Here is a 25,804-nt window from a genome sequence, read left to right as displayed (position 1 = left end):
TCACACCTCAATGATGTTGACAGATGGCATCCTATTGTTGTTGTTGTTCTTGGGGAACTGCAGGAGGAAAGAGGAAAATGACAGGTGTGAGAATGCTGGAGGACTCACAGGAATCACACAATAAGCATCTTCAATGAGCATGAGGAAGGCTCTGTACCCGGATGCTTTATTGATGTTTATAGTAAGAGAAGAAAGGAATGCATTTGTTTTGACTTTTGTTTTCTGCAACACAAGAAATGGATATGGTATGGGGCTCTGTGCGTTAATCAAACAATCATTTATTAGAAGCCATGGCTTGTGTGTTTGCTCTGTGAATGCTGCAGACTCATGCACATACGGGTGTCATGCTGAAGCAGAGTTTAGCTGACGTTCAGATGACACTATGATTTTGCATGGAAAAAGTCTAGAAGTGGCCGGGACCATTCACCTGCCCGGCGCCGCTGAGTGGGAGGCACCCGGGGGGAGGAGGGGGGTGGGTTATACCTTACTGCGCAACAGCCCCCCCGTCGGATGCTCAGGAGTGCTGCACTCTGAGGAGTTTTTGGCTTTGTCCTTGTTGTTGTTGGGCTCGTTGTCTTTGATTATGTCGTACTGGCGACAGAAGAGAGCGATCACACCTAGGAGGAGGAGGAGATGATGATATTCATGACGGGCCAAACTCTGGCTATCCTCCAAACACAAACCAAGGCACAGCTGCTTTTTTTAAGCAACATCAGGGGTTTCTGTTGTTTTAAGTCAGATTATGACAGAAAAGCTTCAATGTTCAATAAACTGATTTGAGCTCACCTGCCCACATGATAAGCACCACCACGATGATGATGAGCTCCCCCGCCCTCAGCTGGGTGGTCTGGCCCACTTCCTCCATTGTCACTTCGTCTAAAGGAGTCAAAGGATGTTTATCTGTTACTGGAGGTGGATTAGGATTGAACAGAAATTTCTGTGTTATATGTAAAAAACAGCAGAGAAGTAAACAATTATTCATTATTTATCATTTCATAAGATAGAGGAAATTAGCCCCAAACACATTCACCATTTTCATTAAAGAACCCATATGCTTTAATGTTCAGAGAGCATGTTATTTTTCCCATACAGTCAATTGCTGCAGCACCTCTATTCATCCTCTCTTTCTTCACTGTTTTAGTGTCTCTTTGGACCTGCTTTATGCATACATGGAAATCCCACTTTCTACAATATGGGACCAACTGTGTGTTTGCACAACTGCAACAGAGCCAAGGTTAATGTGCTGCTGATCTTCATCAGAACCTGTAATTACCAGCAACTTTTCAATTAAAATTTATCTTGATTTCAACAACATGATAGCTATATCCATTGTCTCACTGTCTCAGCTGGCCTTTCCTGACCTGAGGTTTGGACAATTTCCCCTTCACACTCGAGGGCCTGTCATAAAGTTTTTGCATCATCGCAGCTTTCTGAGTTTCTGAGTCTTGAGGCGAATCATTGTTTGGAAGACGAGCAGCTGCTAACTGGCAGCCAAAAAGCAAAACTTTACAACGTATCAGCAAAATGTTTTGCTATAAAATCAGCGTTTTCACCGACTTTAATGACTGACACTTAAAGTGCGCCACGCTCGGAGGCAAGTAAGTCTGCATCAGTGTGTTTATGCAACACAGGTCTCGTAATAAGAATTGCCTGGTTGCTCTATCACAGGATGAGCACACAAATCCTGTGCATCAATAACTTTGCATCAACCATGACATGCTTGAGAGATCAGGATGTCGTGTCAGAGAAGAGGATTGTATTTTAAATAACTTTCAAAATTGACACAGTTGATATAACATCCAGATATCAGACAGTAAACAAATACTAATATCCATTCCTTCTGCTTATGGTTATAAAAGGACTGTCTGACAACAATTAGAGAAGTAGGGGGTCAGAATAGAAGGGGGGTTATGTGGTTTTACTTTTTGCTGCAGTAGTAATCTGACTTTTAAGAGAACAGGGGAGCATGTTTGAACTTTCTATCACCACAAATTTAAGATTTTATTTCAGCCTTCCCTTGTTAACCCTCCCCAAAGTTCAAATAATTGTAAATTGTTGCTTTAGTGTGCAGAGGAGGTTACAAGGGGTGGAAGAAGTATTCACATTCTTCAGTATGCCAACTCAATGGCATAATTCAAGAATTCAGAACATTTCCCAGTTCACGTCTTTGACCTCGGAAAAAAAAAATCATATTAAAACATCTATTAAATTCATGGGACCCTGCAAAATCCTATAGCTGTACTCCAAATACTTTTAAAGTTATGAATTTCTGAAGTTTGGCCCTCTAAGCTAAATTTCAGCATTTTTGTATGTGTATTCTGAGCCTTGGATTGGGTTGAAATGTCCTGAACATATACTGTATACTACATGTCTCTACCAATAGTTGTTTCCACTATATCTTACTTTTACATGATAAAGTATTTAATGTAATATGTCATGAGAAGTTGGCCGATATTATATTTCTCGTTCAGCATTTTATATGCAGTTTCTCTCAATATGAAAGAGTGCTGGAACATTCAGCATTGTATCATGACATACATTTAGGGTTGCTAATTCCACTTCTAATGTCTGCATTGGCGTCTCTTGTGAAAATAATTTTGCCATAAACTAAATAATACTAAATAATTATTTATGTGAGAGTTGTAAAGACTGCATGCTACGTTTTGAGATATTGGGGCATAATTGGATCAATTCTTTAACATTTGACCATTTTCAGATATTGCCTTTGCTTCTGCTGAAGTATTGGTAATCACCCCCAGTGTGGAGAGGGCACAGCTTTCCCTCTCTCTACTTATCTCCACAAATATGGCATAAAGTTATGCTTGTAACATTATTCTGTGTTTTCTGCTGGTCCTGTGAGGATACGATTCTTCTTTCTTTGCTTTCCAAGTTCTCAGTACATGTTGTTGTAGAGCACCAGCAGACTTGACTAAACTATAATACTGCTACATCTTTTTTTTTTTTTATCAATTTGGGGTGTTGTTGACATACTCTTAAAATCAGACAGTTGCAGTTTAAAGTCTGTATTCTTACTCTTGAGATCTTGAACTTCCCCGTCCAGATCTCATTCTTACAGTAACTTACAGGTGCAGCAAAGTAGGGAGCTGTAGCACAGGTGCTGATAAGGACCTTGGTGCATGATTTTCAAAAGACAGCCTTCACACAGGCAGGCATTTTATACCATTAAAATGCAGGAAGACACACACATACATGACCAGCTACGCTTATAGGCCTGATTCTGCCAGCAGCTGCTGGAGTCAAAATATCACACAGTGGTAGAACATGAAGAGAATAGTTGAGGCTTAATTTAGGCCACATGAAATTGTGCTTACTAGAGCATGATGGAGAGAGAGAACAATCATCACTTTTGAAGTTGTCAAGAGATGTCAGAAATATCAAAGAGAGTTACGAGTGTTTGCACATGCAGCAGTCTGCCTGTGGATGCCTGCAGGTTTCTACCGAACAGAGCAACAACCTGCAGTAACTTTTTCTTGCTCTACTGAGGGTTGTGGAAGTCAGAGGCTTGATCTAAATTTCACTGCAGCCTAGAGAACACTTCTGTCCTTTTATTAGATGCAGTGGGTGACATTTGGAGGGCCCAGTGTGGCAGGAACCCAACGCTCCAGTAGCTTTTAGCAACAAGCAATTCTGCCGATCGATCGGCATCTGTTGCCCAGTATTAACTAATCAAAGCACAACAGCCCAGGGTGCCTGACACTGTTGCTAGCCGGCCCCACTGGGGCCAGCTGGTCAGATGTAACACCTCTGATGCATGCAAGTCCCTCCGCTCTAGATCAATTATCAATTGACCTGGAAATTCTCTAAAGTTTTCCTTTAATTTGGATGTTTTTCCCATGTTTAATTCATTCAGTTGATTGTTTTTCAATTATTCCATTATTCATAAAAAAAAGTTTCTACATGATGTGAGTGTTTTCCACTCCACCAGGAATAAATTGTACGGTTTATGTATTTTTTAAAAATTTTCCTTGTGGTAAAAGTTGTCAAATCTACAGGAGAAAAATATATGTCTTTTAAAACCCACTATGTGGAGCTATACATTGCAAAATGTATACTGCACATCAGGTCCCCATATCCTACAAAAAATACTGAGGACTTTAACGCACAATACTGCCTGTAATTTGTACCACTAGGGGTCACTCTATCAAAATAAAAAAAAAACATGTTTTTGAGTGTTGGGTGCAGAGCCTGGAGGAATAAACACCTGGACTCATATCCAATTCTGCTTTATCTTCAATCCTGTTTTTAACCTGACTGCAGCAGCAAAGGTGACCACTGCATACATAACCTCTGTTTCTTCAGTGGCAGCTATAGTATGGTCCCGCTGGTGGTTTCCCCATTTCCGGTCTTTATGCTAAGAAAGGCTAAATGTGTCCTTCATTCTCGAAAAGAAAGGGAATAAGTGTATTTCCCAAAATGTTTAGTTATTCATTTAAGGTGCCAAAGTCATATACAGAGGATTCCTTTGTCATTATGTGGCTACGTCTAATTCAGTGGCTACAAAGAAAAAACCCAGGAGTCATGTTGTTCATGCTATGGGATGTAGCAGAGCTTAAGGATGCAGTGTTACAGTTTTTCATTGCAGCCCTGTTTTGACATAGATATGAAACTGCTATGTGACAGAAGGAAGTAGAAACATCTTTATTTTTGAGAAATGAACTGTATTACTGAATTTAATGGCCTGTTGCTCACTGACAGGATTTCTTATTGTCCTGCACCTCTGCATCCTCTTTCACTTCCTCCCTCTCTCTGATTCCTCGTCTTCCCCTCCTGTTTTGTGCACAGGTTGTGCTCCCCCCGTCTGTCTTGCTTCCTTTGATCTCCTGCAGTTTAAACCCATTGTGCAAGAGGAAATAAGAAGAAAATGTGGAATAATCCAGCATTTCAGGCTCATCCCTTCCACTGAAATCAGCATGATATGGCAGAACAGAAGGGCTGAGCAGTTAAGCGAAGATAGTGAAAGCCTCCCTTTTCTTCTGCAGACGTCCGCCTGTCATATCGAGACAATGGACTAACAGCCGTACTGAAAGACTCTCTCCCACACTCTGCCCTGCGAATTATCTGCAGTAAAAGACAAACTCCATTTCTGTCTTTTTGTCATTTCGTGTGTCAGTCCTTTACACTACCACACAACTCATTTCCCACTGTTAGGGTTGGTTGTACCTTAACTTTAATGAATGTTTATGAAAGGCAATCTTACAAATGTTGTATCAGTTCAAACTATATTATCACCTTGGTGTTATTATTTATCATGGCCAGTATTACTTTTCTTCATCTCAATATCATTTTCTAATTTGTTCAGTTGGCTTATTTTCCAAAATGTATTTTGTTTTTTTTTAATCTTGTTTCCTGAATGTATCTTGTTTTTATTGTTGTTCTATTGGGCACTGATGTCAGTGTTTACTCCCTTTACACTTTATATCATTACTCTGTTGTGTTTTGTTTGTCATTCTTATGTTCTGTAATTTCTCTAGCACAAGAATTTCATGCAGAATAAGCTCAATTTTATTTTATATGAATTCTGCTGATGCAGTTTACAGAACAATGAGCAAGTAATGTCACTCTGAATCATTGTATTAATCTCTTAAAATGTCTTAAATGTCTGAAATAGTAATTGCCTATTATTCGACTACATCATGTGAAATAAAGCCCTTCAGTATAAAAGCCCAACATATTATAATCAATTTAAAAAAATGACTGTGTCTGCTCATCTATCATCAAAAGGTTTCATTGTTTCGACGTAGCTAAGCTAATTAAACAGACACGAGCAAGCGGTACAAATGAGACTGAGAAAGATGTGTGGTGTTGTGCTAAACTGTGAAGTTGTTGAGTGAGAGTGAAGGATGATGAATCACAAACCTGCTCTCTGAGTGCATGGTGGGAAATGTGTGGAGGAGTGGGGTAATCATTTCTTCTTTTCACTGAATAAGGACTTTCACTCGCTTTGTTTGTGTGTTTGTGTGTGTGTGTGTGTGTGTGTGTGTGTGTGTGTGGTGTGTGTGTGTAGGTGCAGAGCCTGCCTATATGTGAGAATCTTACATTTTTGTGTGTGAGTGAGCTAAGGCAGAGCGTTGCTTCCTTTAACAGCCTTCCAAATAAAACAGGCAAATAAACATTCATAAAAGCATCTACTTTCATACGACTCAACAACCTGACTTAAAAAGCTGGATGCTCAACCTCTGGGAGTAATTTTAAAGGACTTTAAAGGACGACTTCAATAACTCTTGGCAAGAGTGTGAATGCCAAACTTTTGCTTTACAAGTGAAGTTTGTAATATTTAGGGGCAGAAATGGACTATAATATTTATAATTATGTTTTCACCTGACACTAAGAATCTTTGTGTTTTTGTTATCTTAGAATGAGCCTTTTATATCTACAGAGTGGGTGGGTCCTCTTTCATAGAGTTGTCCATGTTTCACCACCATTTCTGTAATGTAGCCCAGAACAGACAAACAAAACACTGGCTCAGGAGGAACTTTTTTAGTGGTCACCACAGGGGAGGGCGAGGGGCATTTAGTTGGTTCAGTCTGGACCTCTAAGAAATGTATGATTTTTCCGTTATCCCTCATAAAAATGTAACTACCGCTCTCTCGTCACTATATCTGTGTCTTTTTGTTTGCCTGGTGGTTATGAGCCACTTCAGTTAATTTCTGTGCATTGGGCATGAGTTGGAGCCATTGTTCATCTTCACAGCTTTTGAAAACAGCAGGGGGGAGAACCATCCTGGAGGTCTGTAGCAGGTTAAGGATGAACTCATTTTAATAACTTTATATACTGCTGGGTGGCTCAACCTATTTATATATATTAAAACCTAGCTACAACTTGAGATGGGGTCTAACGCAAACTAAACTAACTAAAGCTTCAAGATAAATGAAGTGGAATGAAAGTGTAATATTTGCCTCTGAGATATACGTAATGGAGTAGAAAAATATGGTTTAGGTTTAAAGGGTATAGATCCTGTACATATGTTTTTTGAGGGAAGCGCCATCTCATGGTGACACCCTGCAATTGAATGAATGGGCATGTTTACAGTGGAAACTAGGCACACCCCCAGAAGGTGGGGGGGACTCCCAGTGGCTGGGAATCAACTTGGAACTGGCTGTAAGTTGGCTGGCAGCCGAAAAGCCTTTGGCTAGGAGGTGAACATCGAGGTGGCTTCAACTGTATCTACAACCTCAAGGAAACAAGTACGTGCATTTACTGTAAGGATGAATCCTGAATAAAGTTACTTGTTTATCTTAATCCTGTACAGCTATTGATTTCTGTATATTCTTCCCCTCGCAGAAACAACACAGAGACACCACTTCCTGTGCTACAGTAATTAATCCTCAATAGTGAGAAGATCATGTCTTCAGCACTCTACAGTGATCGTGTTTATATTCTACATGCCTCTGCCGGCCTACTCGCCACCATAACAAAAGTTTAGACTCTTCTGGCTCCACAGCCTGGAGGCATCGAAGTACAGTATAACAGCAGCTCACATGAGAGGTGAGTGTAAATGAGAGGAATGGAGCAGGGCTTGAGCCAGAGGCACATTGATTTGCCACCTCTTGCAGCTCTGACTACCTCCTCTCTGTGACTGATAAATGCCTTTCCTCATTTTGGTTTACCGTGCAGCCTCGCTGGGTACTTGCAGGGAGAGGTCCGGCGAGGCATGTCAATAAACAATAAAGTATGCAACCCCCTCGGACGTTATATTCCCGAGTTGTGGTCAGTGGGGGCGAGTTTCAGATGCACTCTGTTGTGAAATTTCATTTCACGCTTTAGTGTCTATTGATTTCTATCGGTCTTCAGACAAAATCAGTCAAGATATTGCCAAAAGGCCAAGTCCCTTCTGCACTTACTGTCTTGAAAAGGATAGAATCAGAGTGTGTGTGGATATGTTGGCTGACTGAGCAAGTGTTCGCATTTGTCTGTGTGAGTCTCTTTGTGCCACTTTACCTTTACTTTTAGAGGCCTGAGTCTCGGCCTCCTTCGGCGTTCGGAAGCGCAGGGGTTCGCTCAGCGGGCTCGTACCAGACATGCTGATCGACTGGACATGCACTATGTAGTCTGTCTCTTCCTCCAAGTCCCATAATGCACAGGAGCGTGTGGTGGTGTTGACTTCCTGGATGAATCGAAGCATGCGCACGTCTTTCTTCTGTCAGAGTATGACATGGGAAATGTCATATATTAATCATTTACATTATATATATTTTTATATAATATTATTTACAGCAGAAGGACAGATATTCTGTGCTCAACCATCAGGCTCTACACACTGGTGACTCAATGGTGAAAATAAAAAAGGCACCAACAACCATTTAGAGGATTCTTGGCTTATATTCACACAAATATGATAATTTGCCTACCAGGAGGGACGACTGGGCCACTCAGTGGGGCAATAATGAACATTTGGGCCGCTCAAGAGGCCTTCTGGTGCAACACTGTGGCATAAATTAGGTATTGATGGGTCCTATTATGACAGAGGGAAGTCCTGGTTGAATAAGAAAATGCACTTTACTGGTGTATTATGTCACTGAGATGAATGCTATTGTTGTACGTGCTGTTATTCATAAACACCTCCCTGTCAAAGCACTGCTTCAACATGTTGTAAACTATGCTTAAAGGGGGAAAATGGAGTCCGCGAACATAAACCGATGACCTGCTCCCAGCACAACACAGAAGTTCCACAGAGCCCCTTTATTTGCTTTCTTGCCTCGAGTTAAATGCAAAGATTGATGTCTGTACCGTAAATATGAATTTGGAGCCAGAATCTTGTTAGCTTAGCACAAAGGGCTGAAAGCAGGGGGAAAACAGCTAGCCTGTCTCTGTTTAATTATTTATTGTAAGGATTAAACAAAAGAGATATAACTTGTTAAATAGTAAGATTTAGGTGCTACTAATAGGTGGATTTTTTATTTATTTATCTATTTTACCTTTGTGCAGAACCAGGCTAATTTTATGCTAGGTTGAACCAACTGCTATCTGGCTGTAGCCTCATTTTGAAAGGGGCTCTAGAAGCAGGGTGTCCTGGAACTCACATCACATTACAATCCGCCCACATATGGCCAATAAAAAAGTGATCAATACATTTAAATTGCTGCAAATTGTTACACAGAACCCCTTTGAGCAGCCAAATGTCCACAACTGGCATCAATCTTTTCATCGGTACCTCTTTGTAAGGAAATTGAATAAGCGTATTTCCCAAAATGTCAAACTATTCCTTTAAAAATATGATCTACTGCTGTGCAAATGCTGACAAAAAGTATTGCAACAGACAGTAAGGTGAGATGAGAGAAATCAGTAAAATGTACCAACAATAATTACAACAGGCAGATATATGTTTCTTGTGCTACTTTAGTTAAAAAAACATAATGCCATTTGTTATTTGCACTTTCACAATGTCACAATTCTACAGCAGAATGAGTAGAAATGACTTCCTCTGCACGCACACCTTGGTACCACTGTGTGAAAGCGACCCAGGTTGACCCTGCAGCTGTCCTCCACACTCATGTCACTCCCCTCTCCTGTGAACAAGCGTGTATGTGTGTTTGTGTCCGTAAAGACATGCTTGTAAAGTGTTGTGATTAATGTCTGTGTGTGTGAGTTTGTATGTTTATTTGAGCCTGACAGCAGCACATAATAATATAACTTTTTTCCATTTCACAGAGCTGTCAGAGTCTGCTGTTGTCATGGAGAAGACAGGCCTAACAGGATGCAGCGCCCTCGGATAATTCCCATTATGCTCACTGACTCTGAGCAGGGGAACAGCAACGACATAAGGAGAATTGGACATGGCAGCCACAACTAGTGATGAACCACAACTTAATTGAATTATTGTTTGTGCTGATGTGTGTTTATACTTGCATATTCAACTACATCCACCCCATTGGTACATATATATTTATGCAGTGGGAGATATGTCTCTGTGTGTGTATTGCTCACCTGCTGTGTGATGGCAAAGCCAATGACGGGGTCTCCCTCGGGGATGTCCCATGTCACTACAGCAGAGTTTGCTTTCACCGCTTTGATGGTCACATTGACAGGAGGCGACAAGCTATCTGCAGACACACAGAGAGAGAAACAAAAGCTTGTTTTATCTTTTGCCGTATGAACCAAATGAGAAGATCAGCTCCTTTATGTTTCTGCCGGAGTGCAGATACAGCCACCAGAATGGCAGGACGCCAAGTTCAGCAGTGTGAATAAATGGCTCTGCTGAATCCATTATGTGAGGTGGAAGCGATAGAGTACAGAAACAAAACAATGCCTCAGAGTGTTACAGTGGTAGTGCCCAAGGCTTAGCATGATGTTGAAGGATCAGTGCAGTCTGTGAGGTAAAATCTGTCTCACCTTTCATGAAGGTAAATCTTTAATAGTTTAAAAATAGTATTTGGAAGTCCTAAAAGTAGGATTTTAATGTTTGCAGCAATTCTTATAGTGTGTCTCTATGTATCAAAATGTTGGTCTGTCAGTCCACCACTTTGATCCAGACTGAAATATCTCAACATTTAATGGATGGATTCATTCTCCCCAGATGATGAATCCAACGGACTTTGTTAATCTCCCGACTTTTAAGGAGAGCGCCATCATGATTTGTGGTTTTGAGTGAAATATCTTGATGACAATTGGATGGATTGCTGTCAAATGCGGTGCAGATATTCTTGTACCCCTCAGGATGAACTCTAATCGCTTTGAAGATTGTCTGACAAAATTAAAAATTCACATCAGCCTCAGCTGTGCTTAATGTGTAGTGATAACCAGCAAATATTTAGTTAATCTGACATGCTAACCTAAACTGTTGAACACTGTAAACATTACACCTGCGTGATAGCATGCTGATGTGAACATTTAGCTCAATGCTGTGCCTAAGCACTAGGCCTACAGCCTCATGGAGCTTAAAATGTTTTGTGGATTTTACATTGTAATTCAATAAAGTCGTATCTTTTGACATTCAACAAACACCTCTCAGGCATTCAAAGCTTTTCTTTTCAGTATTGCATGCATGGATTAACACATTTACAAGCAACCTCGCACCAATGAAAAGCAATGAAATCTTGTTGTATTGCACTCTGGATTCATCAGTGTCTTGCTGTTGTTTGGTCTGTCTTTCTGTATGAGCTTATCTAATAGCCACTGAGATTTCTAACCTTTTTTCACATCAAACAGCTTTGTTCAAAAAGCTCATAATTCTGCACTTTTTTTTAGTCCCTCCCAGTATTCGCCTGGATATCTCAGAGACTCTAACTTAACTCAAATCTTAGTTTTAATTTCATTTTGTGAGGCACCCTGGTGGTATCCAAAGAAATATGGCTTCATCAATCGATCTCTGTCTCACTTTAATGGAAAATGGTGGGGCTGATTTATAGTTGAACAAAATGAAAGTCTTCAAACTGACGACCAGGAGTCCTCATTAAATACTACTGCTAACTCTTTCCTGGAAGCGCACTGACCTGTTTCAATATTTTGAAATATTTCGGGAAGTGGGTTAGGGTTAGGGTTTTCATGTAGGAAACAGGAGGATGTTTCAAAAGACTGTCACAGTTTGCTTTTATTCAAATTAGGTTCATATACTGTATCCTGTATCACACTGAACCGTGAGAGACTGGTTACACCTTCACGCTGCAGCAAACAGTGGCCTTCTGGGATCGATTGATAAATGTAACTTGGAGCAGAACTGAGAGAGATGAATAGGGACGAGGAGAATTGGTCACTCTCAGTGATGCGACTCCTCTGTCTTTAATGGGATATAAATCTAATTCTGCCCACCAAATGCAGTCAATGAGTTATTGAATAGGTTAACGCTCACTTGCCCTTCGACGGGTACAAATCACACAGCTGGTAATTACAGGATGATGGGCTGCTGGAGCACTTGTATACACACTGACATACTGTACTCTCAAAACCAGCGCACCGCATCCGAGCAGGCCGCGGTTTTACGTTTCCACCCACCTGCTGCTGATGTTTTGATGAATGGCCTGACTAACAGTAGATGACAGGACGGAGACCTGCTGCATCTCTTCATCAGCGGGTACTCGGGTGTCTGAAGTGGCTTTGCTTTTGTTTTACTGGCTGCTGTTTGTATGCTGTTTCCTGAGAAGCCTGAGGGATGTCGTCTTAGGTGGAGGGTGGTAATGAGACTGAAGTAGTCACAAATTAAACTCATTATTGGTTGGCTCTATTCTCTCATGTGTTGACACTGCTCTCAAAACACACAGAGACAGTTAACATTTAGATCCTAATGCTCCACAAGGAATACTGGGAAATTAACTCTGTAACTCTGACATCAGCCCATTACTTTGTTTGCACATATAAACACTTTGTTTATAATTGCAGATATCTATACTGCCTCTCTTCTCTTTCAGCATTAGTAAAAGAACCATAACTAAATAGCGAGAGGAGTAATCATGAAGTACTTTTGTACAAGTACTTTTACTCAAGTGCAACTCTGAGGTACTTTTACTTATGTTGTATGTTAATTTTACGCTACTCTACACTTCTACTACACTGTGTCTCAGAGGGAAAGGTTGTACTTTTTACTTCGTTATGTTAATTTGACAGCTTTATTTACTTTTCAGATCCTTATGTTCAAGGCGTCATATTCCTTGCGAGTAGTTAGAGTTTCATTTGTAAAATTGGCGAACTGCCTCTTTAATAGACTTTAAAAGAAGAGAATAAAAAGTGAGTAATGAAAAGAGGAGCTGATTTGGTAATAGGAACAGTCTGGCATCATTCTACGTCTCTCTCTTCTCAACACCACAGTCTGATCTATAAGGCTGTACTTGTGAAGCTCTGTACCACACACCTCATGTCTTTTAAATCCTAAATCCTGCTGAAATCCTATAATTTGGCTTTTCAATGAGCTTTCAAAGCCTTTAAATTTCTGATCTTGCTGAGAGTACTTTCTCTTTGCTCCTTAAAATGGAGTAGCCTGCTGCAAAGCCCTTTGAAATTGCAAATTATTCTCCCAGTGGATGACCTTAAAATATGATACTTGATTATTTTTTTGTTTTCTTCTCCCTTTATTGTTTGTATTGCTGACTGCCTGTTTGAATGTATAAGTGAATTATCATCTCTTCTGGAAAACAGAACTTGATTCCACTGAGACGGCGAAATTAAATCACAAATAATAAAAAAAAGCAGGAGAGTGCAACATTTCTCCTTCTGCCAAACAAAAGTTAAACCCTCTCTCTGAGTGTCCTCACGTCCCGCAGCTTCCGGTCACTTTTTGTCTGCCTTCGTCCATCTCCTCTCCCCCGTACGACTGCACAGCGGCAAGGGATGACAAGCGCGGACGCTGGCCATGACCGTGGGCCTAAAATATCCACATGACATGAGAGTCAGCTCTAATGAAACACCAGACAGATGTCTTCATAAACTCTCTCCCATTGCAGTGGCACACAGTTGGCCTCACCCGGAGAGATAGGGGTGACTTTGAGGAGACGGTGACGGATGTCCCTGGTGTGTGTGTGTGTCTTTGTTAGCCCAGTGATGATCAGACTGACAGCTAGTTGTCTTTCCCATGCTGGGAAGTGTGAAGGGTGACGGCTCCTTAATATCCACGTTCATTAGAGAACTCACTGGGAGGGAGAGAGTGTGTGTGTGTGAACCTATATAAGGTCAAGGAGAGGAAGCCGAGATGCTGCTTCAGAACACGGACATGTTGTGAACAGACACACACACACACACACACACACACACACACACACACACACACACACACACACACACACACAGACAAACACAGTGAACAGTCCTGCTTCATAAAGTCTTTCATTATTAAATGAACGTCCTCCTCATCTCTCCGTCGACCTCAGAAAGACAGGATCACTCCTCCCACACCTCCTCCAGGCCTGCTGTCATCCCTCCCTCCTGACTCTTCCTCTGCATCTCTTTTCAGTTTGTTCAGTGTGTACACACACTCCCCAAAGCTGGCTAAAGAGCAGTTCACTGCTTTTAAGGTAGTGAATTTCTGAGTGGAATTATAGATGGGGAAATATTTCAGGTAACAGGGGATGTTGAATGTGAGGTGTCAATGCAAAGGCCTGTGATCAGAAAATGTATCCTGAAACAGATCGTACGTTAATACCAGGTGTAAATGGGGTTGAGGCAGTTACAGATTCACCCACCAGAGGGCCCCAGGGAGCGATTGAGCTGTGGGTCCCCATCTCTTTGCACTGTGCCTTCTTTTCTCTTTAAATAATCATCAGGTAAAGGGCACACGGTAAGGCTACACATGGCAGCTTTGAAAAACAACTAGTACTCAGAGTGCATCTGCTAGATTGTGGTAATTTAAGTAAACATAAATCATTTTAGGCTTATGCACCATGTTAGCATAATTAGAGCTGAAACAATAAAGGTGTTAAACCTAGTTTTTCATACAGGGCCATTTTTACAAGACTGGGCCTAGAGGTGAGGTAAAAAGGAGAAGTCTCTTTAACGTCCCCATCGTTTCAGTTCATATTGTGCATTAGTGGTGCAGAATTGGCTAATGTGCCATTTATTTAAGAATTTTTGCTTTAACATATCATTATGAAGAAAATGTTGATTGCACAATGTAATGGCTATAGAATAATGACACTATCAGCGAGTGATTTCCTATAAACTTCGCTTTCACCGTGCTGTTTTGTCTGCCACCAGGCACAAAATCTCCCGGGAAACTGAAAGCTGACTGAGCCAGTCAGACTGGCAGTCTGCAGTCATTTCTATCTGGTTTCATGTCTTATTATAGACTAAATGAATAAACTGTAATGGCCCTCAGTAGAGCGCAAACCTCCGCCAAGGCCATCCAGCCCCCCTTAATTCAATCAAGCCTAATCCAATATCAAACTCAATAGCCCTACATTACTCTAAACCACCCATAACTGCTTCACCATGATTTTAGCTTGGATCTAGGATCTGCATCAAATTGTGCTCAGACATAGAATCTTGGCTGAGAGTCTTCCCCCATCCAAGTTTCATGGGAATCCATTCAGTAGTTTTTGTGTAATCCTGCTGACATACCAACCAACCAACAATCCAGGAAAACAGAAATGATACAGTTGGCTTTGTAACAGCGGCGTCAACAATAATACTATGTGAAAAAGCCTGGGGTGTGGAGGCATCTCAATTTAAACTACAAAAACAATCGGCCACATATGGTGTTTTTCCACCAAATTAGCTCTGGTTCTAGGAACCCTGGTGCCATCTGGCAAACCAGCCTGCATTTCCACCAGATTTGCGTGGAACCGTTGTAATCAAGGATGCGTCACCAATGTTGATGTTGTTGACGACCTGTAAATATAGGACGAGATATCACTGATTTTACAGCGCTGCAATCCTTAGAAATACATTTCCAGAGTCAGGCCCCTGGACTGGTTCTTCTCCCTGGGATGCTTATAAGTGAGTTTGTAGGCCTGTGAAATAATATGAAAACTAACTGCCTGTTGGCTACATCCTATTCCTCTATTTTCTGGCATTTTAGAGGTGGGCACAGGCCTTGGGTGTTTATTACCTCCTGTTCCTTTTCTTTGAATCCCTTCGGGAACCACTTTGCTCCTGCTAATTAATGTTTAGCATCTTAAACAGCTTTAGCACATTTCAAGGCTAATAGTAAGTACACAGTCACTTTGTATGGGAGGTGTGGTGTAATAACCAGCAGGTGGGGGTGAATATCAAAGTGGTGTACATTTGAAGGAACACTTACAACTTTGTGCTAAAGCCATAACAGCTAGAAAGTGAGAGGCCACAGGGGAGTCAGCGGCTACAAATTAGCACATGTTGATTAGCGCAGCGGTGTCTCGCGCCACAGCTAACGACAGCGCCGGGGGAATTACAACTGCTCGCCTCTTGTTTTTCCCCTGCTAACAGTATTATTGTTATTGAGCCTCGTAGCCATGTAAGCTGCGGTTACAACGTGCTCTATGGGGTTAGCATACATACAAGCTGGCAGGGACATTAGCTTCCCCATCATTCATAGTTAATGTGCCATGATAGAGCCATTAGGACTTTGTGCTGATCTGGAGTTTGCCCTTTCATGTGTCAGGCGAGACCTCTGCACGTGGTCCACATGTACACATACCTGCACACACAAACACCAGGCGTTAATGTGGCTCATCTATAGGCCAGAGCATCTAGTGAATCATTTAGAAATGCAATGAAACGTATGTGCTCACATCGGAGTCGCACTGTAACGCTGCCTGCTGTTTCACAGCCGTCTTTCCCATACGACTGCTTGAAGTCTTACATAAACCAATAAAGGGAGCTCCCCTATGGATATCTGCCTTTCTTTATCTTTGTCCCACTGTTTGTTCCATTCAGCTCCCAGAACTTTTGGATCCACTACCTCTTCTTTGTCGGAGGAAATCCACCTCATATGTTTCCTGTATTTCTTCTTCCATTCACTTTCTATCTTTGTGACTGTAATGGACACTTGGTGCTAAACCTCCCCCTCACACACACACCCGCGCCGTCTATCTGTTTTTGTTTCTCTTTTCTTCTCATCTGTCTGTCTCTCCGACGCGCCTCGCTATATATTTCTCTACAGCTACTACACACTGGGGCTTTTTGGCAGCTCCTCCACAGCCTGGTGTGTAAAGCTCTGCCTGTAACTGACACTTCAATGGGAATCTGGGTGCAGGGGGAGACGGTGGGTGAAAGGGGGAGACGGGAGCCGAGCTCTGACTCACTCATGTACTATTCTGCTATTGATTAGCCTCATGCCACTCACACTCACACTCTGGCTGCTGATCAGCTGGTTGAGACTGTTTTGAGCCTTTTGTTCTATCGGTTTTAATTTTCAAATTCATTAAAGATGTCTTCCTTTAACAGCCACAGAGCGCCTGTTTGCGTGTGTGGGAGGCGTGTGTGTTTTCTGCATGTTTTGCATGCCAAATGGATCCTGTGTGTTCTCCGTGGACCGCTCTGCTTCCATGCACAGCAGCGCAACACTGTCAAATAATCACACCTGAGGCTCTTTTTGTCCCATTGTAGAGAAATGAGTTATTTACTCCAAGGAAATGAATTTTCCAACCCCGCTGGTCACGAGGATGCCGAGAAATCTTTCTTTCTTTCTTTCCATCACACACACACACACACACACACACACACACACACACACACACACACACACACACACACACACACACACACAAACAAACGCATTTCTCTAATTAAATGTCAAAAGGCACGGTATGAAAATCAATGCAGCATTGTGTGCACACAGAATGCAAGCCAGCTAATTCAAAAAGGCAAGGGAGGAGCGCCATGAGGCTGATTATTTGACAAGCCCACTGCTAATGAAATCTACTCTCACATCAGTTGCAGCCCTCCCTTCTCCAACACACACACACACACACACACACACACACACACACACACACACACACACACACACACACACACACACACACACACGAGGCAGGGAAACAGCAGTAATACGGATGAGGCTGACGACGCTGAAGGAGCTCACAGCTTGATTTAAGGTTATGAATATGATATTAGAACTTCCCTCTGTTGTCTGTCTTTCACTTCAGACTGACTGCAGTGTCTCTCTGTGGAGGTCTCACAGTCCTGCTGAGGACTTGGGGACAGCTGGTAAAGTGACGCTGACAGTAGCTGCCTGAGAGGATTGGTGTCACATGCAGGCAGGTGGAAGGGGGTGGGGGTGGGGGATGTGAAGAATACTCTCACTCTGATTCCTCCATGTTTCACTGTCTTCTTTTGCTGCCAGCACTATCTCCCTTTTGCATACATTAATTTGCTTTCTCTCTATCCATCACTGGCTTCATCTCCTTGTCTCTCTCCAGCAAGAATTCCCCTGAGAGAAACACATGCTGTGTGACTGACTACTGGCCCCTGACTGAATACTAAGGTCCCACACCCGAGCTAGACTCTCAGCTCGCGGCACAAAGGTTGATCATTCGAAACTGACTGTTTCTGTATTTGGAAAACAGGTAAACAAGCTTTCCTCTTTTGTTTTGTGCTGACACAACCTGTGGCTTCATGTTCAATAAGATACATTCAACAATCAATTCAATCAGAGTAATGCATCATACTTTTGCGTTACTTTCACCAAAATAACTGCAGAAGGACACCTGGGCATTTTACAATGGAAGAGGCCTTGGATTAACCTAGTGTCTATTGACTCTAAAAACTTTTAATATCATTCAAAACGTACTGTTTTCAGTTCATTTTCCTTATGTTTTGCGTTCAGCTGTGTTTAGAAAACAACTGACTGCAAAAACTGCACTCTGTCTGACCAGAGCCAATTGGCCTTCCAAACTGGGAGCAGTACTCCCCGGGCTGTCCTGGGGTGAAAACTGAACAGACAGAGGTGGGGACACTTTCATGTTGTAGGCAGTAACATAAAGATAGCAAACACACCCAACACGAGGGCAGGAAGAATAGATATGTTTTTGTTTGCTGAACCACCTTGATAGACAGTGAGCGATGGACTTCACAGGACAATATTCACAACTTGGATTAATTTGATTGAAAACACTTCTTGACTCCTTTGACCAGTGGACCCTTATGGACTAAAGGAAAATAAGTTTACAAAGATCGGACACAAATTAGGACTTTATGACTGCTCCATGTCACCACATTTTTCCATCTCTTTTGCTGACCATAATGGCACATCTGAATGAATTATTCCTCGGTTCTTCTGGTTTCTCTTCAATAAACTAGAAGACTGTATTGTTGAGAATCTAACCGATCTAACCATGTATAGCATGTCCATACTGGCAAAATGTTTATGTGGGCCTCTTTGAACAAGCTTAAACTGATTGCCACTGACCTAACTGGTCTTAATTTCAGGTGGTAACTCATTACAGGACTTCGTGCACAAGCAGATCGATGGATGGATTTAGAACAACTGAAGTTCATCACTGTTCATTGAGTGAAAATGTCAGTGCTCATATTTGATGAAGGCCTTTTTGATTGTGTAGACAACTTTTAGGACTTGTTTTAAACATGCTTTTAATATATGAAAAACCCCAGAACAGACGAACAAGTCTGCAACACTGAATACCCCAACAAACTCCTTCACATACATGCCATTTATTTCCCTCCAGATGGTAGCTCAGACCTTCCTCCACCTGCACACGACATGACAGACGTGTAACTGGACAGACGACAGACTGCGTCAGCGAGCCATCAGCGAGACGCTACCACGTCAGTCTTTTGGCATCCCATCTCTTTCTCCCACAGGCCTGGTGTCCAGATGATTGCACCAATCTGTCCTCTAAAGCCTGTTTCATTCTGTTTTCTCCAAAAAAAGACCAACCTGAAATCACTTGTCGCTTCTGAGAACAACTACATTAAAAACAATTTCTCAGTAAAAAAATCAAAATTGTTTTCTTTCAATCTCCTGCTGTTTGCAGTTCAGTGTTGCCACAAGTGTCAAAGACTGTGACTGTTTTTAAGTATTTTATAATGTTGCTTGCTGTGTTTTTATTAGCATGAGTTTGTTTTGTTGTATTGCATGCTTTTATTGTTGCAAATTGCTTGATGTCTGCACTCCCCTTGACTAATTTGATTCCCTGATAACCTATACCTGGTAGATTTCTTGTATTTGTAACAGGCACTGGTGACCACCAATCGGTTTTCTGAGAATGGCGCAAGGGACCGATGGCATGGTTCGACGGGTGGGACCAACCACCTGGGTCAAATGTTAGGGATGATAAGACTGGCACAGAAGAAGAACACAAGGAAAGAAGGCAGAGGTGAGCAGAGGATGGTGGTATACCAGGCGGCGGAGAGAGGGAGACTGATATGCCACCACTCTTCTCTGCTGCACCCACACCACACTGGACTGCAGGTTTTAAGGGACGCTGGGATTTTAATATATTTGGGACTCTTTTAAACTGAATGCATTAAAAAAATTGTTAAATAATTTTGAAACTTTTAGTACCTTGAAGTTTGGCTCTTTTGGTCTCCTCAGTGTTGCTCTCGATAAAAAAGAAACCACCTTTCCTCCTTACGTTCAACGAGATCTAAAAGCTTTTGCATAAATGAGCCCTCGCTATCAACCACAAGGCCATCGCTCTTATTCATCTGCGGCTCGCTGAGCCATTGGGCGAGCTCTCAAAGAGGAACTCAAAGAGGCTTTTTGAAATGAAGAAGAGGCAGACAGGTGCCAGAGGAAAGAGGAAAGAGGAAAGAGCAGCAGCAGCAGCGCTACGTTGTTGATACACTGAGCAGCAATGACACTTATGTAAGAGGACAAGTGACAATTAAAATGTGACATGGTGCGAGAAAGATCAAGAGAGATTATCTGGGCAGTACTGACACAACAATGACAGCACAGCTACAGCGAGGACTGACTTCCCAAACATTATCTTTTTCTTTTGTTTTTAACTTTGAGCCACAGTGCTGTGTTCCAGAAATACACCAGCTCTGTCGAGTCAGGCCTATAAATTAGTTGTAGCTTCATCTTTGTGTTTTAAGCTGGTTCTGTATTTATACACAGATCTACATACACACAGCAAAAATACCTATGTGCCAGCAGCCAAAAAACAAACAAAAATAGAATACCAATATACATACAACTCTATGAAGTCGTATTAAACAAAAGCTGAGAGCTGATACTCTTCCTCTGGCTTTTGAATTTGGCTGAATGAAGGATATTCAAGGGGAAAACAAATGTGTGAGCTGCGTGATTTGAGAGGAGTTTCTTTTGTATTCTACAAACCCTGAAATATTCTGGTTAATGAATAGGGAAAGTACAATATAAGATACAATATCTCTTCATTTAAATCACAACACATGCAATAATATTGTGAACCGCAATTATATTGGCCAAGATAATTGTGTCCCATGCCTATTTATGACCCCAGAGGGAGTGTACACAAAGCATATTCTGCCAGTGAAAAGAAATCAGATTTGGAAAATTATTAAAATTTTCTTTATGCTTTTAACCCTTTTTAATGTTGTTTTAAAATGTATGAGCAGAAGTTTGGATCTGGCTTTTGTGTTTGTTTATTTAGGCATCAGTCAATAGATCCAGTCTCAGTCTCCAAGATCTTTCTCTTATGATTATAATTTCCAACCCCAAAACTACACAGTGCACCTTTAAAGAGCAGCAGAGATGCATTAGTGAATTTATGGGACGCAGCCTTCCTCGCAGTGTGCGTCTACTGCAGCCTCGACGCTTATGTAAGTTAACTGTAGTGGCGGCTTGCCAAAGTGTATTTATGTCTTCTTGTAAATAATGTGTTAAAAATAGTGCTGTTAGTAAAAGTCAGAAAAAAATGCTGTAATTCTATTGCCCAGATCTGATGCAACACATTAGTGCTGAATTGTAACTGTACTGTAATAGGCTCTTGCAACAAAAGTGCAGTCAACTGCTTTTAAAAAACTTGCAAACAAGATTACAAACAACTAATAATTACAAACAGCTAAATGTGCTCACACAATTGACTAGAGGGAAAATAATGAACAGATAATCATGCACTCACGCAATTCTGCATCCCCAACGACTCACACCTCCTCTCACGCTCTCTGTGCCCTGTTAAAGAGCAATGACTCAGTCCTCCAATCAGGAGGCTTCCCCAGATACCCAGCAGGTCTAAAGGACGCGCATTAGAATAAAATCAGGGCAGAAGTGTTGCATTTAGATGACTGAAAATACTGCTGGTAATGACTGGATTGTTTCAGTATGGGACCATGGAAACGAGCCCTCGCACTGTCTGCTCATCCTCTGACACCAGTGATGGAGTCTCCATGTGTTCAGTGCTGTTCACTCATTTTGTGCATGTAACAAACTGCCATCTGGAAACAATAACATCACAGACCTGAAGGCTGTTTTTCTAAAATGCATAATGCAGTATGTTGTGTCTTTGAGAAACTGCTGATTAAACCTTGAAATGAAACCTTATGAAGCCACATTCATTTTGATTTTGTCTCTCTGACTTATTGGACGTCTGATCAGAAACATTTACACTGTAAGTCAGTTTCTTGTTTGATGACAATTTAATGTTAGAGAAGAGAAGATGAGTAGGTTTTACAAACTGTGGCTCTCACAGCTGAGGCCTGGAACTCCTCTCTATGGATGGTAGTACTTAACACTTGACACATAATACACTGTTCTCACAGGTGATTTATCGCCTGGCAGGTTTTTTGTTTTATTTTACAGCTTAAAAAAATAACCACACTCACTGTTCAAAGCCTGGAGCCTTTACATCGCTTACATCACTGTTCAATATGCTTATTGATTCATTGATGTTTTCCTTTCATATCCTTTCTTAAAACTCAGAACTGTTAGGGACCGGAGAAAATTGCTTGCAAGGATTTATGGCCTCATTTAATTGAATGTGTGAGAGAGTCGATTTACATTTTAAATGGAAACATTACCTTTCCTTTCCCAGGATCAACCGACTGTTTATGAGTCTCCATAAACCGAGACACTGTAAAGACGTCAGCCTAGTGTAAATTTTATGGTGCCTTGGTGCGCACCCACTCACTTCTACAAGTCCACCTCTCCGCCTCAACATCAAATTGGCCTGGTTTTCTTGGTGCAGGTGTCTGACTAAGTGTTAAAACAAACACAAAAACTTAAATCAAGTTGAACTGCGAATCCAAAAGTGATGCAGTTACTCACAATCTTTCTTAACTGATCATATCTTTATTTTATTTCTTTATCATATCAACATTTGGACTGAGTAAGGTTCCTAATCTTTTCTTGAACTTTAATACAGCAGTTGACAATCTCCCCTTAAAGTTCATTTAGTAGCTGTTCTGGAGCTTTTGGTCATTTCGCATGGTCTTTTATCAGCAGATGACAGGAAAATTAGTTGTCATGGAATTTTTTTAATTTCTATTTTAGATACAATCAATCAAGAGATAAAGAGAAACAAAGAGAGATGCAACAAAGGTCCCTGGCCAGATAATCAGTATTTTTTCTGTGGTTTTACTAAGTGTCCCCGCCACAACAGTAACCGGTTACATCTCATAAGTAATAGCCTATCAACACTGAATATTCTGAATCTGCAAAGTAACTAGTAACTAAAGTTATCAAATAAACATAGTCGAGTGGAAGTATAAAGAAGAAAATGGAAATACTTAAGTAAAGTACCTCTAAATGTTACTTAAGGGCAGTATGATTAAACTGTAATAAGTTACATTCAATCACTGGTTATTATAAATTTTGACATACAGTGATCGTTCTCCTTGATCACTAATAATCGGTATCGACCCTAAAGAACCATATTGGTCAATCCGTAGCATGAACGTTTCACTACTTTCAAAATGAACAAAAGCATAAGGTGAACCCATGTATCGTCAATCTAGAACATGTGCACAATTGTCATTGGACAGTTAGTTAAACTAAATAAGGGTGGGAGGAATTATTTTAATCAAGTCGTCTCGTACATGTTGGCTTAAAAGTTGAGGTGCAACGTTGTCGGCGAAGAAGCCCAGGCACCAGGATAAAACATCGACAGTTAACGTTTCTACTTACCACTGATACCTTCACATTTTGTACGTGTCATGTGTCACGTAGCATATTGACATTTCTACAACATGGTACAAATCATGTACACATTACATGTTCAAGACCTCAAGACAATTTCCAGATGTGTTTGTGTCCAAAACATGATCTTTTCCTAACCCTGACCGTACATATCTGCGGTTTGCAGAAACATACATTGCCAACATTTATTCTGGCGATTGGGTCACGATGAAGATAATTTGACATCAGAATAGTTACTAAATGGACTGTAGGGTAAGATTGTTTTATCAACATTTAAGCAAATCACATGTGATCACATGATGACCTGATGTAATAGCTGGAATAAGGTGTTACCAATAAAAAAACAGAAGGGGCAGAAAATGTTTGTACACCTTAAAAACATTTCAAAACATTAAGACTACCTTGCTTTATTTAAATAAATGATCTATACTCTTCTCTCCACCTCTCCAATATAGTGGAGCTACTACAGTGAAGTGCCAGTGTTCATTATAAACATCCCACTACCTGCCAGTTGAAATGCTGTGTCTGAACATCGCTTTGTAACACAGCCTCTTTACATTGTGAGAACAGAATTGTTTACTGGAGAAGAAAGAGAGCACACAACACAGAGTGTGTGCAAGTAATTTGCGTGTCTGTAAACTGTACACGGGTAAGTGTGTGAGTGTGCAGCGCAGCGATCCCTCGTCAGTCGAGAGGCAGAGGAGTGGGAGGATGCCGAGCAAACTAGAGGTGCATTATGATAGCAGGAGTGTGTGGTGCGGGTGTAGTATTGACTCTAAAAAGCATGCTAAATAGATGCACACATGCAGTATGTATTGGACATCAGCACACACACACATGCATAGTACGCATCAGTGGCATTTCCATGGATGTATGTGAGAGGACCACTGTCCTTCCTCTGCAGTCCAATCATGTGCTTCCAGTGGCCAGTGGCAGTTCATTACAGTCACATTTTAAACACTTGTGGACAAAAACGTCTCGTAGTAATGACAAGATAACACATTTCCAGATTTAAAAAAAATCTGATTTTCATACTGATAGACTGTGCAACTAACAGGCTTGGGGAGTAACTGAATACATGTAATGGGACTACATAATTAGGATACAAAAAAGGGAACTGTAATTTGGATGTAATTTGATTACAGATACATTTAGTGAAAACACCTCATGAGTCTCACACAACATCACTCTGGTCTCGAGTGAAATATTAAGATTAAATAAAGTCACCTCATGATATGTTTGGTATTAAGGTAATCCAAAAGTAAGGGAAAGTAATCAAGTTACGTTACTTTAATATTGTGATACTTATTAGGTTACTGACTACATTTTTTAACAGGTAATTAGTAACTATATCAGAGTAAGGGGACCCTCCCAACCCTGGTTATTAATACATGGCTCAGGTCAACATCAAGCTTCAAGTGTGTGTTTGTGTGTGTGTGTGTGTGTGTGTGTCTGCATGTGTGTGTAGCAGTTTATAGTACCTGCCTGAAATTGAGATTCAAAGGTCAGCTTGGCTCACATCACACCATTACTCTCTCTCTCTCTTTCTGTCTCTCTCTCTCTCTCTCTCTCTCTCTCTCTCTCACACACACACACACACACACACTGCTTTGCTTGACAACAACATGTCATGTTAAGGGTCAATTTAGCCCCACTAATCTCAATCAATGCACACTACAACTGTCTCACATGTGAATAGTCCATACCACCGTCTGTCACCCTGAGATGACCACACACAGATGCCTCTAGTAGCACGGAGACACAGTCAGCCTCTCCACAAACACCACAGACTACGCAACGTCTCCCAACAAAACCGATTAATGTAACACAAAGCAGCAGGGTTTCACACCAACACATGCCTCTGCAATCCCTCCATGGCTCGTTTAATTAATCAGTCGGGAGCATACCAGTCTGTGATCCATACAAACATCCCTCTGACTGCACGCAAACACAAACTTACCTGCTGTGACTCGAGAGACGCAGAGACCGCTGAGGACGAGCAGGAAAAATCTCTCCATCTTTCTAACGCTCGGGCGACGTGCGGTCCCATTTACTCTGACCGGCGGACTGCTGTGCCTTGTTGTGCTGCTCGGCATTCACGTCAGTTCATGCGTATCGTCTGGGCTGGAAAAAACGGAAGGACGCCGCTCTGTCGGCGGCTCCTCGGCACCTCGGACAGCGCTCTCAGCAACACCTCCGCTCACACGGCAGCCTCGCCTGTCCGCGAGCCGCCGGCGACCAGCGAGCAGCCCCCGGCCACCGTCCGCTGAGCATTATCATCGACTGGAGCTCGAGTCCGGAGCTTGTTTCGTTTGCTTCGTCGGCCCTCCAACTGTGCTTCAAAACGCTCCCCGATCT

At 41.6% G+C, this 25,804-nt stretch overlaps 1 protein-coding gene across 1 annotated transcript; it reads right to left on the bottom strand.

The window, feature by feature from the left end:
• fndc5a (fibronectin type III domain containing 5a) lies at positions 1-25,464 on the bottom strand. Its single transcript, XM_073483812.1, has 6 exons — positions 25,407-25,464; positions 9,946-10,100; positions 7,960-8,158; positions 787-876; positions 484-617; positions 1-57 (listed from the first exon to the last, which is right to left on the bottom strand). Exons 1-6 carry the CDS (start codon positions 25,462-25,464, stop codon positions 1-3), a joined length of 693 nt encoding a protein of 230 aa, XP_073339913.1.
• Between the last annotated feature and the right edge of the window lie 340 nt (positions 25,465-25,804).

Source organism: Pagrus major, chromosome 16 (assembly GCF_040436345.1).
Source record: "Pagrus major chromosome 16, Pma_NU_1.0".
NCBI lineage: Eukaryota > Metazoa > Chordata > Actinopteri > Spariformes > Sparidae > Pagrus > Pagrus major.
This window is presented reverse-complemented; position numbering and strand designations above follow the sequence as displayed.

What these genes read in the sequence shown, in the direction of transcription:
- fndc5a (XM_073483812.1), bottom strand. Translation starts at nt 25,464, where the DNA reads ATGGAGAGATTTTTCCTGCTCGTCCTCAGCGGTCTCTGCGTCTCTCGA. An exon ending in GCTTTGCCATCACACAGCAG is followed by an intron (nt 8,159 to 9,945) that starts GTGAGCAATACA and finishes ATACTCTGACAG; the next exon opens with AAGAAAGACGTGCGCATGCT. An exon ending in GGGGGCTGTTGCGCAGTAAG is followed by an intron (nt 58 to 483) that starts GTATAACCCACC and finishes TTCCTCCTGCAG; the next exon opens with TTCCCCAAGAACAACAACAA.